The sequence below is a fragment of the Aethina tumida genome, chromosome 7, assembly GCF_024364675.1.
Source record: "Aethina tumida isolate Nest 87 chromosome 7, icAetTumi1.1, whole genome shotgun sequence".
NCBI classification, from domain to species: domain Eukaryota; kingdom Metazoa; phylum Arthropoda; class Insecta; order Coleoptera; family Nitidulidae; genus Aethina; species Aethina tumida.
This window is the reverse complement of record NC_065441.1, coordinates 14800951-14816315: the sequence shown is the minus strand read 5'-3', so window position 1 is coordinate 14816315 and position 15365 is coordinate 14800951. Positions and strand designations below refer to the sequence as shown.

The window sequence follows — 15365 nt, the reverse complement described above, 5'->3', positions numbered from 1 at the left end:
TTCTGAAAATCCTCTCTTCATATTTTAATTTTGATTTAACTATTCTGATTATTAAACGAATGAGTTAAATAAATTAACCTATAAAAAACACAAAATAATTTGACATATATTGAAAACAAACACAAAACATTATTTAATTTACACATAAAATAATTATCGTTACGAAACTTATTACGGTTACTCCGGTACCACCTGAGAAAGTGCCGCCTGAATGTTTTGTGAGCAAGACCGAGATCACGTTTGTAACATTGGTGGGATATTAAAAAAAAATATACGAGGCGACGTAAGGCAACCTTAATCATATCTTGTCGGTTCTTCAGTACGCGTTCTGTGTGTGGTACCGTTTGTTGCGTTAACTGGTGCGATGGCGCAGAAGTTCCTGCCGGCCTTTCAAAGGGCCATCAGTAGTACTTCGAAGCAAAAGTTGAATTTGGTTGGTGCCAGTGAGGCTTTGGGGGTTTTGCCCTACAGTGAAGTGCCGGGACCTAAGCCGCTGCCTTTATTGGGGAATAATTGGAGATTTCTACCTTTTATTGGTAAATATTAAGAAATATATATTTTTTTAATTTAATTTTAGGTTAAATAAATAAATGTGAAAATTATGGATGTAATTTACAAATTATTAAAATGTCTTTCTGATGCTCAACCTGTTTTAATTAATTTTTAGTTGTTTTGTTAAATGTATTATTTCCATATTAAGGATTGAAATAAAATAAATATTAAAAGTTAATATCCATATATTTATGTACAACAATTTCTATGCCATTATTGGCGAATGCCGTAATATTTCCATAACAATTTCGTGTGCACAAAACTGGAGAAACTCTGTTTGCAACTAATAATTACACCACGCAACTCGGCTTCAATAAAATTAATTAGTAATAATTATAGGAAAAAATATTACTACCTGCTTGTATTAAATAATTAGCCAACTTAATCTGGGACCACAATTATATAATTTAATTTTTAATCAGCATGCACCAGCAAAATCCATTCATTGTTTTAATTTCGTGTCATCTACGCTGTCTGACTGCGAAATCGCCGTGTTTCCTAAATATTAACTCATGCAACGGCCCTGTGCTTTGAATTGTAAATCGTTTTCCAGGCGATTTCCAAATAGAACACATCGACAAAGTGACGACGGGATTGTACCGAAAGTATGGGAAAATCGTAAAGATGGAAGGTCTGTTGGGAAGACCCGACATGGTTTTTCTATTCGATCCGGACGACATCGAGATGGTTTTTCGACAGGAAGACGCGATGCCCCTGCGGCCTTCCATGCCGTCCTTGAACTATTACAAACACGTTTACCGGAAGGACTTTTTCGGGGATGTCGCAGGAGTGATAGCCGTGTAAGATTATTGGAATTTGTTTGTTGGAGCATTTCGCCCCTGCCAAATAATTCACGTCTAATTATAAATAAAATTGTAGTTATTAGAATATGAATCTGTCGATTGCTGTGAAGGCGTTTTCATAAATATTATGAGGATAACTGACGTTACATCCTTGAAACCTTGTAATAACTATAGTACTTTATGTATGTAGCAGAGTGTGCTTATATTCATCAAGGTGATACTTTCAGACATGGCGAAAATTGGCAATCTTTCCGGTCTAAAGTGAACCAGATAATGTTGCAGCCGAGAATCGCTAAAATGTATATAAAAGCAATTGAATCGACTTCACAGGAACTTGTTAACAGGTAAGTAAATAAACTTTAAAATGACGTAGTTTAATCTACACATTTCCTGAGCAATATTGTTGATCTCATCCCACCTTGAACTGAAGAAAAATATAAAGGATAAATTCGCAATTTACAAGTAAAATTGGAAATATTATCATTCGATATCTGAATAAGTTATTCTGTCACCATTTTATAATATTTTTCTTTATTATTATATTTGAGTAAGATACAAAAAATTAGCAGACAAATTCTATAACCAGTTTGTCAACACCAAGTTCCGTTAAAATTGTTTAAGAATTAGCAACTTATATTCTTATAAATATGTATTTTATCAATTCTGACGTATTTGAAAGGAAAGAATTAAGAAACTCGTTATTAAATTTATCGTACAGCTGCAAAACGAGGATAATGTTACTTAATTTTAGCATCTAGGTAAAAATATGGATTAAATGACTGTTTTGTTCCTAGGCCATTTCAAACGCTAAACGGGTGTACGATAAATAATCACGAATGCACTTATTCTATTATTAAACTCAAGGCTATTTTTCTAACTGCGATTAACCTACAGCAAAGAACTTTGCTTACAATCAACAAAGAATTTATGACCTTTTTCTCTACGGAAATGCGTAAATGCAATTCTTTCCACATAACTATTTAATAAGAGAGAAAGTTAGTGTTTTTTATAGTAATATTTGTAATTCGATTTTCATGCAATTAGTTAAAATTCAAGTCAACACGCAAATGTTTTGTTGACCAACTTGTAGTTGTAGTTTGTGATGACATATTTCGTTCAAAAGAAAGTATTTACTGTCTAAATTAGGAAATTTTCATAATTCTAATTTGAAAATATTTAACAATGAAACAGTTGTTCCGGTAAAAAGGATTTGACAACATTTAACACCAGTCAGCAATGGGTGTCACGGTCAATAAAATTTAGAAACAAGTTGATGGTCATTGTGTTGACCATGACTTACCATCGGATACATAACATCTAATCTCAGTGTATAGAATTAATTAATTAATTTACCATATTTAAATTATGTTAATTAATTTAGTGGAAACTGATTCAAAACCCTTAAAAATAATTTGAAGACGTAAGACTGTAAGAAGTATTTTAACTTGAGTGAGAGTTCCCAATTTATTGGCAATAAAATAAATTTCAATAATACATTATATACAGTTTATTACACAATAAGAAATTGTTGTTGTAATTAGAAAATTATATATGGTAGGAATAAATTTAAATAAAATCAATTCAATCCAAGTAATTTTTATTCATATTTGAAATAATCATAATGATTAATCGCGTATGATGTTTAATAGTAATAATGAAATTGACAAAAATAATTAAATCTATGAAGGACTGAATTAATTTTAAAGGAAGACACTGTCATAAATATTTGATTACTTTGTTGAGCAACACACCTGGGAAGTTGTGAAAACAAATTATATATACAAAATAATATTTTATATACGAAACATTTTACCCTTGAGAAACTGTTTAAGAAGAAATAACGTGAGTGATTAATTTATTATCAGAAAGAATTTTGTGTTTAAAATTCTGCGTTGCAGTTTGTTGTTTTATACTCTAGTCTAAATGTCATCCTAAATTAAATTACAAACATGCAAGTAAAGTATTGATTTAAGAGCATGGAGAAGTAATGACTGAATAGTTAGTTACCGGAACGAAATTAATGGCTCTGCACAATAAAAAAATATTGTTTTATCGCTTAGCTGCCATAGCAGTGTTTGTGTGCTAACAATAACCTTGCAATTAGCGATAAAAGAGTATTTTAACTACTTTATTTGAGTTTGTTGTTTGCCCAGTAAAACTACTTTTTCAAGAATATAATTACACGTCTCTGTAATAAAAAGGAAACATGTATATTTATAAAAAAGGTATTCAAATATCAAATAACAAATAAGAGAATAATTAAGTGTTGTATGCTTCTTGAATAGAATTAAAATATTTTTCTTAAATTTCAGAATAAGAAAAATCAAAAATAAAGATCAAGAAGTGTCTGGTGATTTTTTAAATGAAGTACACAAGTGGTCCTTGGAAGGTAAGATTAAACCAATAGAGTGAAATTCAATGCGCGTTAGCCCCGAGCTACAGACAACCTGAATCCGTTACCCTAAATTCCGATATCAAGTTTTACATAATTTTTCAGACCCAGAACTTACCATTTATATAATTGATTATCATTAAAACAATTGTTAACGATTTTTAGCGATTGCAAGGGTGGCCCTTGATCATAGACTCGGATGTTTGGACGACGATGCCCATCCAGATACGCAAAAACTGATTGACGCTGTCAATACGTTCTTCATAAATGTTCCCGTTTTGGAGTTGAAGATTCCCTTCTGGAAATTGTTTTTTACGCCTACCTTTGTCAAGTACATTAATGCTTTGGACACGATTAGAGAGTAAGTGTTAATTTGTTTGGACGGAACAGTTGTCACCTTAACCTTTGTCTTAGAATCAGAAAAAAGCTATAAGAAATGTATTTTGAGTGTGTCGATAGTATAAACACATTGTAACACATCTTGTTGTTCGAAGAGTTAAATAAGAACATTATTAGTTATTACTATTGTCATCCAAATTAAAGTGAAATTAATAAACAGTTATCGCATTGTTGTCATTCAATTATGACTCAAAACATCTCAGTGGAAGAAGAGCTCCATCAGACACGCCATCAGTGGCTTTTACTTTTTTATTTCGTCACATCACGAAACGTAATTACCTTTACAATAAATTGAAACAGCGCAGATATTTAAAATTAAAAGTTACTTTCATTTTGATTTCATTAAATCGTTCGTTCACCTTTATCACCAGCCATAACTATTAATTATCTCTCATAAGTTGATATGAATTATAATAAATGTTTTCACCTGTTCCTTTTAGGATTTGTTTGAAGTACATAAACCAAGCCCTGAATCATCCAATTCCAGACAACAATCACGAATTGTCAGTGCTTCAAAGAGTTTTGAAAATGGATAACGATTCGAAACTAGCCAGTGCTTTGGCTTTGGACATGTTTTTAGTAGGAATTGATACAGTACGTTCCCCTAATCTATTACACGACTTTCCCATCGTTGACATGTTATTTTCAGACTTCCAATGCAGTTGCTTCCATTTTGTATCAGTTGTCGCTCCACCAAGATAAACAGGAACAATTATACGAAGAAGTCGAAAGTTTATTGCCGGAAATTGACTCGGATATAACCAGTGACAAACTAGAGCGCATGACTTATCTAAAAGCATGCATTAAAGAAACCATGAGGTAAGAGTTTTTGTTATTGAAGAATAAATAGATGGAAACCGCAATAATTGTTGCAAAAAGTTATTTAACAACAAATGTATCTTTGTTGCAAGTTCAGTGATTGTTGCAAGACTGTTTGGGTTATGCAATGATGTGCATGTCTAGATTTATTCTTAAAATACCATTTCCCATTTCTTGGCGAAACTAAATGCCTTTGTTGCAAAATGTCAATTGCATGTGGTTACATAAATTTTTATAAATGCACCATAATTTACTGTCATTATAGTTTGGATTTTAAAAGGAATGAATTTAGAAATCATAAGAATTCACTAATTAACATCTTCACAGTAATTTCTTAATAAAGTAAATACTAATATTTGGGATTTAATTGTGTAGATAGTTGTCTGTAATTTAATGTTTACTTTCTAGGATGTATCCTGTTGTAATTGGTAACGGAAGGTGCACCACAAGTGACTGTATTATTGGGGGATATCATATACCTAAAGGAGTAAATTTTGAAAAACACCAATAAAAAACCATTCAATAAATAACTATAATTTACATTTTAGGTTCAATTAATTTTCCAGCATTATGTAATTAGTAATTTGGACGAGTATTTCACAAACAGCCAAACATTTATACCTGAAAGATGGTTAAAAACTTGTCCAATGTCCAAGGAACATCATCCATTTGCTTCTTTGCCATTCGGTTATGGCAGAAGAATGTGTCTAGGCAGAAGATTTGCTGATTTGGAAATCCAGACTGTACTAGCAAAGGTACTGCTTAAATTATTTTACAATCTTTTATGCTTTTTTATATTATTTTAGATAATAAGGAACTACAAAGTAGAATATCATCATGAAAAACTGGATTATCACATTCATCCAATGTACACTCCCAATGGACCTCTTAAATTGAGATTTGTGGAGAGAAATTAAAGAAAATACTGCGTTTTGGATTACGGGACTAGTCAGAATTGTTCAATATGATTAAAAGTGTAACAGCATAATGTGTGTGTTGAATATTGTGATATGCATGCGATGCGATGCAATGCAAGTAACTGTAGTCTTTAGGGATTAAATTAATTAATTAAATTATAATGTGTTGTTTTATTGTTCAAGGGTACAATCGATTATACATTTTAGAATTAAAAAATCATATAATCTGATCGGTTATATTATATAGTGCAATACTATCCTAGAAATGAGAACAGTATTCTGGGTTGCCTAGATTTTATTATAAAAATGATACATAGATACAATATAGTCATTTTAACATGAACAAAAATAAAATTATCACAGTTTTTTTATTTAATTAAATAATTTATTGAAGTAAATTGTTTACATAATTCTCACTATTTACATTCTTCAGATATACACGATAATCAGGCTTCCCTTTCCATCATTTTGAACTTTAGTTCACCTTCAGGCGCATACATAAAGGTCACTTTGTATTCTAACGGATCATGATGGTATTCCAATTTATACGATCGTATCAGCTAAAATATAAACAATTTATAAACTATCATCTTAAAATAGCTATCCAGTTACCTTGGCTAAAAGTACTTGAATTTCAAGATCCGCAAACCTCCTTCCCAAGCACATTCTAGCACCATACCCATATGGTAGTGATGCAAATGGATGAATTTTGTTGTTGTCTGCTTGTTGTTTGATCCATCGTTCAGGCATGAACTCGCTGGAATTCGTCACATATTCTTCCATGCTTCCCGTCACCAAAGTGGGGAACACCACTTGAACCTACCATCAAATTAATATTAAATGATGCTCCTGTACATGCGTTATGGAACTTACGCCTTTTGGTATTTTATAACCTTGTATAATCGTATCTTGTTGCAAAGTTCTGCCATTACCAATCACAGTGGAGTACATCCTAAATACTTCTTTAACAAAAGCTTTCAAAAAGACCATCTGGTTCAGCTTGTTGGAGTCCAAAGGAGCGTTGGGATCTGGCATAACTCTTTTAAGTTCTTCGTACATTTTCTCTTGTTGCTCAGGTCTGGTTGCTAGTTGATACAAAATTGAACATACAGCCATTGATATCTAAAATAATATAATTAATTAATGTGCCTTATATTTTTATTTTGTGGCTTACAGTGTCAATTCCAACTAGAATTAAATCCAAAGCAAGGATATAAGCAGTTTTTGGATCAGGTTCTTTGGCAAGAATCCTTTCCACAAGTGATAACTCTTTTTCATCATCAACTTTTTTTGACTTCAGTCTATCCATAGCTGCGTCTATATGTTTCATACAAATTCTACAAAATAAATGAATAAACACCATGCAACTGTTGATACTAAGTAATTCATCCTACTCTATGAAGTAATCCATATTTTTGACATAATTAGTCCATATGGTTGTAGGGAAGTATCGCCAAAAAGGGAATTTAAGTTCTAAAATTGCTACATTTCTCAACGCAAATTTGGCTGCGTCTATTATTTTTTGTGGCTCTGAATCTGCAGGAAGATTTTTATCCAAACATCCCAATCGTACGTCCAAAGAAACTCTCCCAATGCCTACAAAATATTTAATTAACGCTTGGAAAATAGAAAAGAAAACTTATTACATTCTAAGGCCCATTTATGAATTTCGTTATCGAAGTCAGCTGGCATTTCCTGTTGACTATCTTTCATCTCGAGCATTCTGCAACGAAACATGTTATTGTGCACCAGAGAAAGCATAAGTTACATCATACCTGTTTATGAAATCATTAGTAACTGTTTCTATTGGCTCAATGTACTTCTTTACTGTTTGTATTTGCAATATCGGCTTCTGAACTTTCGTCCTAAAATCCCTCCAAGGTTCGCCATGCCTAAAAAAGCAATAAGTTACAATCCGATATTTATAGAGTGCCTATTATAGTCGTCGTACACTCCTACAACTCCTGGAAGATCACCAAAGAACTTCTTTCTCACTTCGCTTTTGTATTTAACCAGGCAAGGCATTGAAGGTCGGAATGGTGTTGGCCCTTCGTGTCGGTAAATCTTCTCAATCTCATCAGCATCATAGACAAACAGTAAATCCGGTCGTCCTATTAAACCCGACAATTTGCATATTTTTCCGTACTGTTCGTGGAATAATTGAGATAGCTTCGCAACGTCTGATACATCGTACTGGCCCACTATCGGTAACAATCTCCAGGTGTTGCCAAAAATTGGTATCGCCTTCGGTCCTGGTACTTCGGAATAGGGTTTAGCGTTTTCTAATTCTTCCAAATGAGGACATAAAACGTCTGAAGCTGTGGCAGTCGAACGAAACCTGACTGATTGTAGAAGCTTCAGCGTCTTTGTCGAACGCGGTAGTTTTTTCATCAGTTCCATGATTGTTTCTGAATAAATTTACATAAATTAATAAGTGGTGAAAAGTATTTTATTAATATCGCTCATCAAATATTTCATCGTTCATCTAGTTCATTTGTAATTGTAATGCAGAGTACTTTCTATGTGGTGAAAGTGCACGAATGAATTTCCTCATTGCAACTAGAGTTTAATTCTGATTTATTTCATATAAATTCATTAATTTATATTTCTTTTTAATTGCTCTCTCTACATATCTGCATAATTTAAACAACACATTTTAATGGTTACTCAATTCTTCCATCACATTCATATTCATATTTCTATATTATTGAAATTCTTAAAGCCATTAAATAAATAATTTATGTGCAATTTTACTATGCTAATATTAGACGTGTAATTTCAAGTTTATTACCACCGTTTTACGATATCATTCAGGATTTCGTAAATGCTGTTGAACTTGAACAAAGTTGTTGAGCTAAAAAATCTTATGCAATTTACGAAAATTGCTTGTTCAAGATCACGACGTCCTACTTCTTTTAATTAACGATTTTAAGATATATATTTTTTAACTTATTTGGTTTCGTTTAGTTTAGGTATTATTTAATTAATTTATTTCCATTTATTATTTATTCCCACATTTAATCTTGATTACCAAGAAACTAGAACCTTGTATTAATTTACACTATGTGTTGTTTATTTGTCACTAAAATATTATGCAATAAATATAAACGCCAATTTTATTACCATTTAAATTAAACAATTTATTATAAAGTTTTTAGATCCATAAAATTTCATTATTAGTAATAGTTTATTTGTGTCTCAAATTAATAATAAATTCATTGAACTGCGTTTTATACATGTGTCAAGGAAAACTTGTAGTTTTACAAAGAGAATCAATTAAATTTATGATGATATTAATTATTATTACTGAATTGTTGTTTCTTCTAGAAATAACATTATTTTAAATGTTCTTTTTCTTCTTCATATTGATGCTGAATATAGAAGAAATTTAGACTGATAAAATAATATTTTAGCAAAAAAAAAAAAAAAATTTTTCTTATTTATACTTACAAAAATTGTTTAAGTTTCCATAATAATTCCACAAAACAAAAACACCACGTTGCGCACCTCCACACTTAAAAAATTAGATACCCACAAAATCTGTTGACCCGCTTTTTAACGACTTTCACGTGGATTCTTTCTCCGTGGCCGGCTCGTCGACACGCCGACTTGCTTGTGGTTCAGTGCTTTGGTTCGTGAATCCGATTGTGGACCATGTCCATGTGGAAGGGAAAATTGTTTGTTGATGACACCTGCTGTACGTATCTTGAATTTAAATGGGGGGACCAATTAGGTAATCGGTTATTCCAAGTTTGGAGGGAATGTTGAAAGTAAAATTGTTATTGCTTTAGTTATAAATAAATAAAACATCAAATATTGTATCAAAAATGGTATAATAAACAACTATTAGTTCAAATTTTAATATAATTGTTTCACCCTGTTCACTTAAAATACAAGTTTGATAACTCGTTATGTAAATTTCCCCCCCCCCCCCATAACATAATTTCTATTTTTAATAATTTCATTAAATTAAACAAGTTATATCGCTCTTAAATATTGAAAACATTCCTCATCGAAATTGAATAATTTTAAAAGTGCATCACTTGATAATTTACGTGAAACTATAACCACCATTTAAAACTTTAACTTGAAAAGTTTTTAACATATAATCATCAGGTGATCATCGTTTACCCTTGAAGACAAATTAAACCATCAATTTGCATAGAAAATACTTAAACTGTTTGAATCAAGTTGCCATAACAACAAATTTCTATATAATTATCAAATTCATTCACCGTTTATATTAAAATTCTCTACTTAAATTTCCTTGACATTCTGGAAGTACTAAATAAAAATTGATACGATTATGTTTATTAAATATATGATTCAGAACTGTTTAAAAGGTGCCATATTTCAAGCTTCACTTCAACTACATGTACTGAAAAGATTGTTCATTAACTTAGAGAAATATAACAATTTTAGGAAAAACTAGAATGTGATTTATTCAAATCTAATTTTAAGCTGTGTACACTACAGATTAATTAACGAGTAAGAAATTTAATTTTTTTACTGTAGTTGTGATGAGTTGTATTCGTTTTATTGTGGTAATAAGATTTTTTGTGGACAGAGTTATCAAATATAAAATATTGTATTACAGATAAATGATACAGTTTTTGATATGATTAGAAATATGTTTTTTCCTGAACCTGAACCATTCAATGAAGAAGTAAATTTGATTATAAAATTAAACTAAGGGCAAATTTTAATTATACTTTTTATTTATACAGCCTTTCTTTAAATCAAATTATTTTCGCAACTGTTTGGTATAATTTTGACAGAAGTCTAGAAAGCTTTAATCATGAGAAATTTACTGGATTTATCTCTTGAAACTTTTGTAATGTTATTAAATAAATAAATTTTTTATTTCATTATTTTGTTAATATTAAATTTTAAGAAGGGTTTACTCCTTAATAGCCATTATATCTAACTCTTATTAAAATTAATTAACTTTATCTTACCAGTTAGACTTGCACAATGATGTAAAATACGCTGTGTTGAAAGTGCACCTGCAATTATTAAAAGTAATTGGAAGAAAATAGTTATAGAATCATTAGAAAGTTTAAGGAACAAATAAAATTATTATTACAGAAGATTTTTAATTAGTTATGTGGGTCCAAAATAGATCTAGATAATACAACATATCACCATAACAACGAAGAATCTATAAAAACCTTTACAAATATGCAACAGCAATTATTTACAAAATGAATTCCCCCATTGTAAAATCTGTGAGGGTGTATCTAAAAATCCTCAACTTAAATTTGTTGCAATCGAAAAATGTTAAGCAACAAATTGTTTCTTTTGTGTGGCACCTGATTTTCTCAACTTTAATAACAGTGTCACAACCAATTGATTTGGCACTGGACTTCAACATCAAGAATCTCTTCAGCAATGGTTATAATCTGTTACAAGTAGTAACATTCAATTTCAGAGTTCTGCCACTCATCTTTATATAACCGCTTGGAAAAATCTTTTGAAGTGAATGAGCCGGAATTAACATTAACTACTATTAGTTACTTATTTTAAAAACGTTCACAGTTTTTTCACTTAACTGTTTAAAAATACATAAATAATAAAAAGCCAATAATTAAGTAATATCGAATTATTAGAAACTATATGGTACCTATAAACCTATTATTATAGAGGACATTCAATAAGTAATTAGATTTGAATGGTTTCAACTAACATAATTGGCAATCACGTAAAATTTTAATCAAATGTATATATGGTAGTTTATAGTCAATCACCATAACAACCAAGAACCTATAAAAACCTAGTCAAATCCGCAACAACCCTTATTTACAAAATGAATTCGCCTGTTATAAAATCTGTGAGACTGTACTTGAAAATATTAAACTTAAATATGTTACAACCTAAAAATGTTAAACAACAAGTTTTTTCTTTAGCATGGCATCTGTTTTTCTCAACCTTAATACTAACGTCCCAACTAATTGACCTGGCACTAAAATTCAATATCGAGAAGTTCTTTGCAAACGGTTACATTCTTTTACAAATTGTAACGTTCAATTTGAAAGTTTTGCCACTAATCTTCAATATCCAGGCCCGGCAGAAGCTTTTAAAGTCATTAGACAAACCTGAGTTTAATAGTGCGGAAAAACTGAAATACATACAACAAGCAAACTATGTGGGAAAAAAGAATTTTGCACTTTACGCCATTTTTGTTGTGGGGGGTGTTATCAATTACGGACTGTATTGCAATACACTAAATAAAGATCAAGCTTTGGGCATGTACATACCAAATTTTTTGCAATGTAAACTGATTTCCGTTTTATGTAGCTGGTTGGAATTATTGGGTAAGTATTGGCTAAAATTAAAATAGGTAGTAGAAATGTGGTTTATTTTAGGTGTTGCACGAGGAGCTGTAGTTAACATGTCTTCGGATTCAATGGTTACCACCTCAATTTATCATTGTATTATTCAGATTAGAATTTTGAAACATTCTTTTTCAAAATTAGCACCTGGAGCACACCAAAAAGGTGTATATAAACAATTAATTGAATGTGCTAAACATTATGAAGTAATTTCAGAGTAAGATCTTTGTAGAACAGATATAGAACAGATACAGATATTTTTTTTTTGTTAGGCTTGTCGGTAACGTCCAAGGTTGTTTTTCGACTCTGGTTTTTATTCAACTAATCGGTTCTGTCAGTGTTATTGGCATGTGTACTATAAGACTGGTAGTGGTAAGCATCTACCGTATAAGTTAGTTTAGGTCATTATCAATAATTTTTAGTTGTCTAAAAATAGTTATGAGATAATTTTGAATGCATTTTTTCTTATATCAATGATGTATGGTACCTCTATGTATTGTTGGTACGGAACAATGTTATATGAAGAGGTACTTTCACTACTTTAAACATAACCCATTCTAATTAATTAATCTTTTTAGAGTCTTAATTTAAATCATCATCTGGTTATGACTAACTGGTATAACTTTGATCAGAAATCAAAGAAAGCTCTTATTTTGATAATGGAAAGATTGAAAAAGCCATTCAAACTAACAGCTGAAAGTGTTTTGGATCTTTCACTTGAAACTTTTAAAATGATATTGAGCAAAGCTTATTCACTTTTAGCAGTACTCATCAACTACTATTAGTTATTTATCACATGCCATAAAGTAACTTTATTAATTGTTGTCACTACACACTTTGTTCGATTGATAAACAATAACCTGAAGCAATAAAAGACACAAATCATGTATACATTTATTAAAAATAATTACATCTTTAAATAACGTTTTTATTTGGGCCCATAGTTTCATTAGTTTAAGAAAACTTACAATAAAACGATGTTACATGGAACTATATTTCAATTCCAAACGTGCATATAGCTGTAATAATGCAACTATATTTAAATATTTAAATAAACAACATATCAATAAAATTTACAATTTCTAACAATTAACAAATTTTATAACGAAGTTTAAACGATTAAATATATATTTATTTAATTTTTTCTTAAACTAATGGAGCTGTCGATAATTTATTTCAGTTGGTTTAATTTAGAATGTTTACACTTAATAATATATCAAGAGTGTATGATATGGAGGAAATCATTAGGTTTATTATTATTATTATAGTGTGCACGAAGATAGATAGATATCAAATAATTCTCACCAACGACCTTTTAAACTTTGAGTTTACAACAGTGCCAAGTTAATTGACTGTTACAGATACACTTATTGGATAAATATAGCTTTACTTATTCATTCTTTTTAATAAAATAATCTTTAATAGACTTGAGCTGATTTATATTGGACAGTATTTGTCATAAGTATAACTTTCAAAATTGGATATAATTGTCATTTATAAAAGTCTCTACTTAAGGCTAACACTGCTCTAGAATTTTTCGAAGAATAAAATGTATCGGTTCGATACAATTAGCTCTAAATAAAAATTAGAAAAGCTGGAAAGTTAAGTCTGGATATAGTAAGGGACATATATATATATATATATATATATATATCTGAAGAAGTTCCATTAAATATAATATATCCATATATCCATATAATTATTTAATTTGAATAACTTCCATTTAGAACAACATCGAACAACATTTATTTTCCCCTTCTAGAGCTGAGTACGGGTGACATTTGTAGGGTATTTATGTGTACCGAATTTGACTCTTGATCTTGTTTTTCTGCTTGTTTCTCCTTTTCCTCCTTGTTTTCGGCCTTATGGACTATAACCTTAACGGACGCGTCATAAATTTCTTTGTTCCCATTCTTTAGTCTGTCGCCATTTTTATTAACTTCCTTCTCGTGCTGTTCTTTGGTTAAAACTTCCTCTGCCACAGCTCCTTTGCCACCATTTTCTTCGTCAATTTTCGGCATAATTCTCAACGGTTTCATTACCTAGAAACGCAAGTAGAAACAACCAATCCGTGCCAAAACCTAAAACTTACGGCAGGTGATATGGGGGGAGTGTCCGGACCGTCTCTGCCTCGTTTGGCTATTTTAATAGAGTCCACATCCAGAAACTTTGGAGGTTCCGTCTTTCTTCCAGCCTGCTCCGGCTCCTGTGGTTCCGGACTACTAGCTTCGTTCTTCATTTTACTCTCGGGATCGACCATTCTGAACGACTCGAGGAACTCGTTCAGGTCCACCATTCCGTCCTTGTTCAAGTCCATCAGTTTGCACAGATCTTCCAGTTGGTCTTTGGTCATTGGGCTTTGTAGATGTTCCTTAATCAAATTGCAGGCGTCGGCGAACTCATCCAAGCTTATGTAGCCGGAGTTGTCTTTGTCGATTATGCGGAAGATCGCTTCCAAGCTTCTTTTGTTCCTGTATAGGGTTTCTACCACGGTGCTTGCTCCCTGAACTGACTGTAATTAAAGCAAATAAAAATACCGTTATTTGAGAATTTAGAACGTAAACTTACGTTCACGTTGTTGGCTTTAATATCAAATGTGCTTAGATATTTGGCTTTGCCAGTGTCTTGGTCTAGCAAAACGAGTTTATCTTTTAATAGTCTCCAAGGTATTTGTAGATTAGTACCAGCTTCCATGGATTTGCACCATTGTGTGACTGTTATCAGTCCTGAAATACGTTTTAAATTTATTCAATGTTGTGAATTGCGACTGTATTATTTATTTTAATTACAGCATTCCACTTTATAAATTTAACCGGTGGGAATGCTTTTTGTACCTGTATTTTCTGGGTCATATTCCGTGAACGCCTCAAGCAATCTATCTTTGTTTGTGGCAATTTGCATTTGGAGTTCCTTGATAGCTCCAGTCTCAACCATACTCATTCTTTGGAAGAAAGTTAGATTCTTCCTTCCAGATTTTACCATGTATTGAACGTAGTGGGTGTCTAAGTGTGGGCCCACTATTTTTAAGTAGGCTCCATTGTTAGAGCCCATTTCGTAATAGTTGGATGCTGAGAATATTGTTATCACCTGAAAAGTGTGACCGTATTAAATCTTTCAGAGTTTTACACAATTACGTGGTTTGTTACACATT

The 15365-nt window shown here is 31.3% G+C and overlaps 3 protein-coding genes across 4 annotated transcripts in view; 1 reads left to right on the top strand and 2 right to left on the bottom strand.

The window, feature by feature from the left end:
• Positions 1–273: 273 nt before the first annotated feature.
• Positions 274–6044, top strand: LOC109602499 (probable cytochrome P450 49a1). Its single transcript, XM_020018880.2, has 10 exons — positions 274–536; positions 1106–1352; positions 1583–1699; positions 3668–3744; positions 3913–4108; positions 4587–4740; positions 4796–4965; positions 5374–5452; positions 5514–5720; positions 5772–6044. The coding sequence occupies exons 1-10, from the start codon at positions 365–367 to the stop codon at positions 5880–5882; spliced, it is 1530 nt and encodes a 509-aa protein (XP_019874439.1). The 5' UTR covers positions 274–364; the 3' UTR covers positions 5883–6044.
• Positions 6045–6208: 164 nt separating this feature from the next.
• On the bottom strand, positions 6209–9510 carry LOC109602498 (probable cytochrome P450 301a1, mitochondrial). Its single transcript, XM_020018877.2, has 9 exons — positions 9333–9510; positions 7834–8290; positions 7658–7774; positions 7529–7605; positions 7277–7478; positions 7057–7219; positions 6756–7004; positions 6495–6701; positions 6209–6442 (listed from the first exon to the last, which is right to left on the bottom strand). Exons 2-9 carry the CDS (start codon positions 8280–8282, stop codon positions 6329–6331), a joined length of 1578 nt encoding a protein of 525 aa, XP_019874436.1. The 5' UTR covers positions 8283–8290; positions 9333–9510; the 3' UTR covers positions 6209–6328.
• Positions 9511–13096: 3586 nt separating this feature from the next.
• The window catches only part of LOC109602500 (serine/threonine-protein phosphatase rdgC), a 39812-nt gene continuing 37543 nt past the window's right edge, over positions 13097–15365 (bottom strand). For both annotated transcript variants that reach the window (XM_049970028.1, XM_020018881.2), the window contains 4 exons: positions 15049–15301; positions 14783–14940; positions 14307–14726; positions 13097–14256 (listed from right to left, as the gene is read on the bottom strand). In XM_049970028.1, coding sequence (XP_049825985.1) covers positions 13960–14256; positions 14307–14726; positions 14783–14940; positions 15049–15301 — 1128 coding nt within the window. In that variant the 3' untranslated portion in view covers positions 13097–13959. The remainder of the gene's footprint in view (positions 14257–14306; positions 14727–14782; positions 14941–15048; positions 15302–15365) is intronic.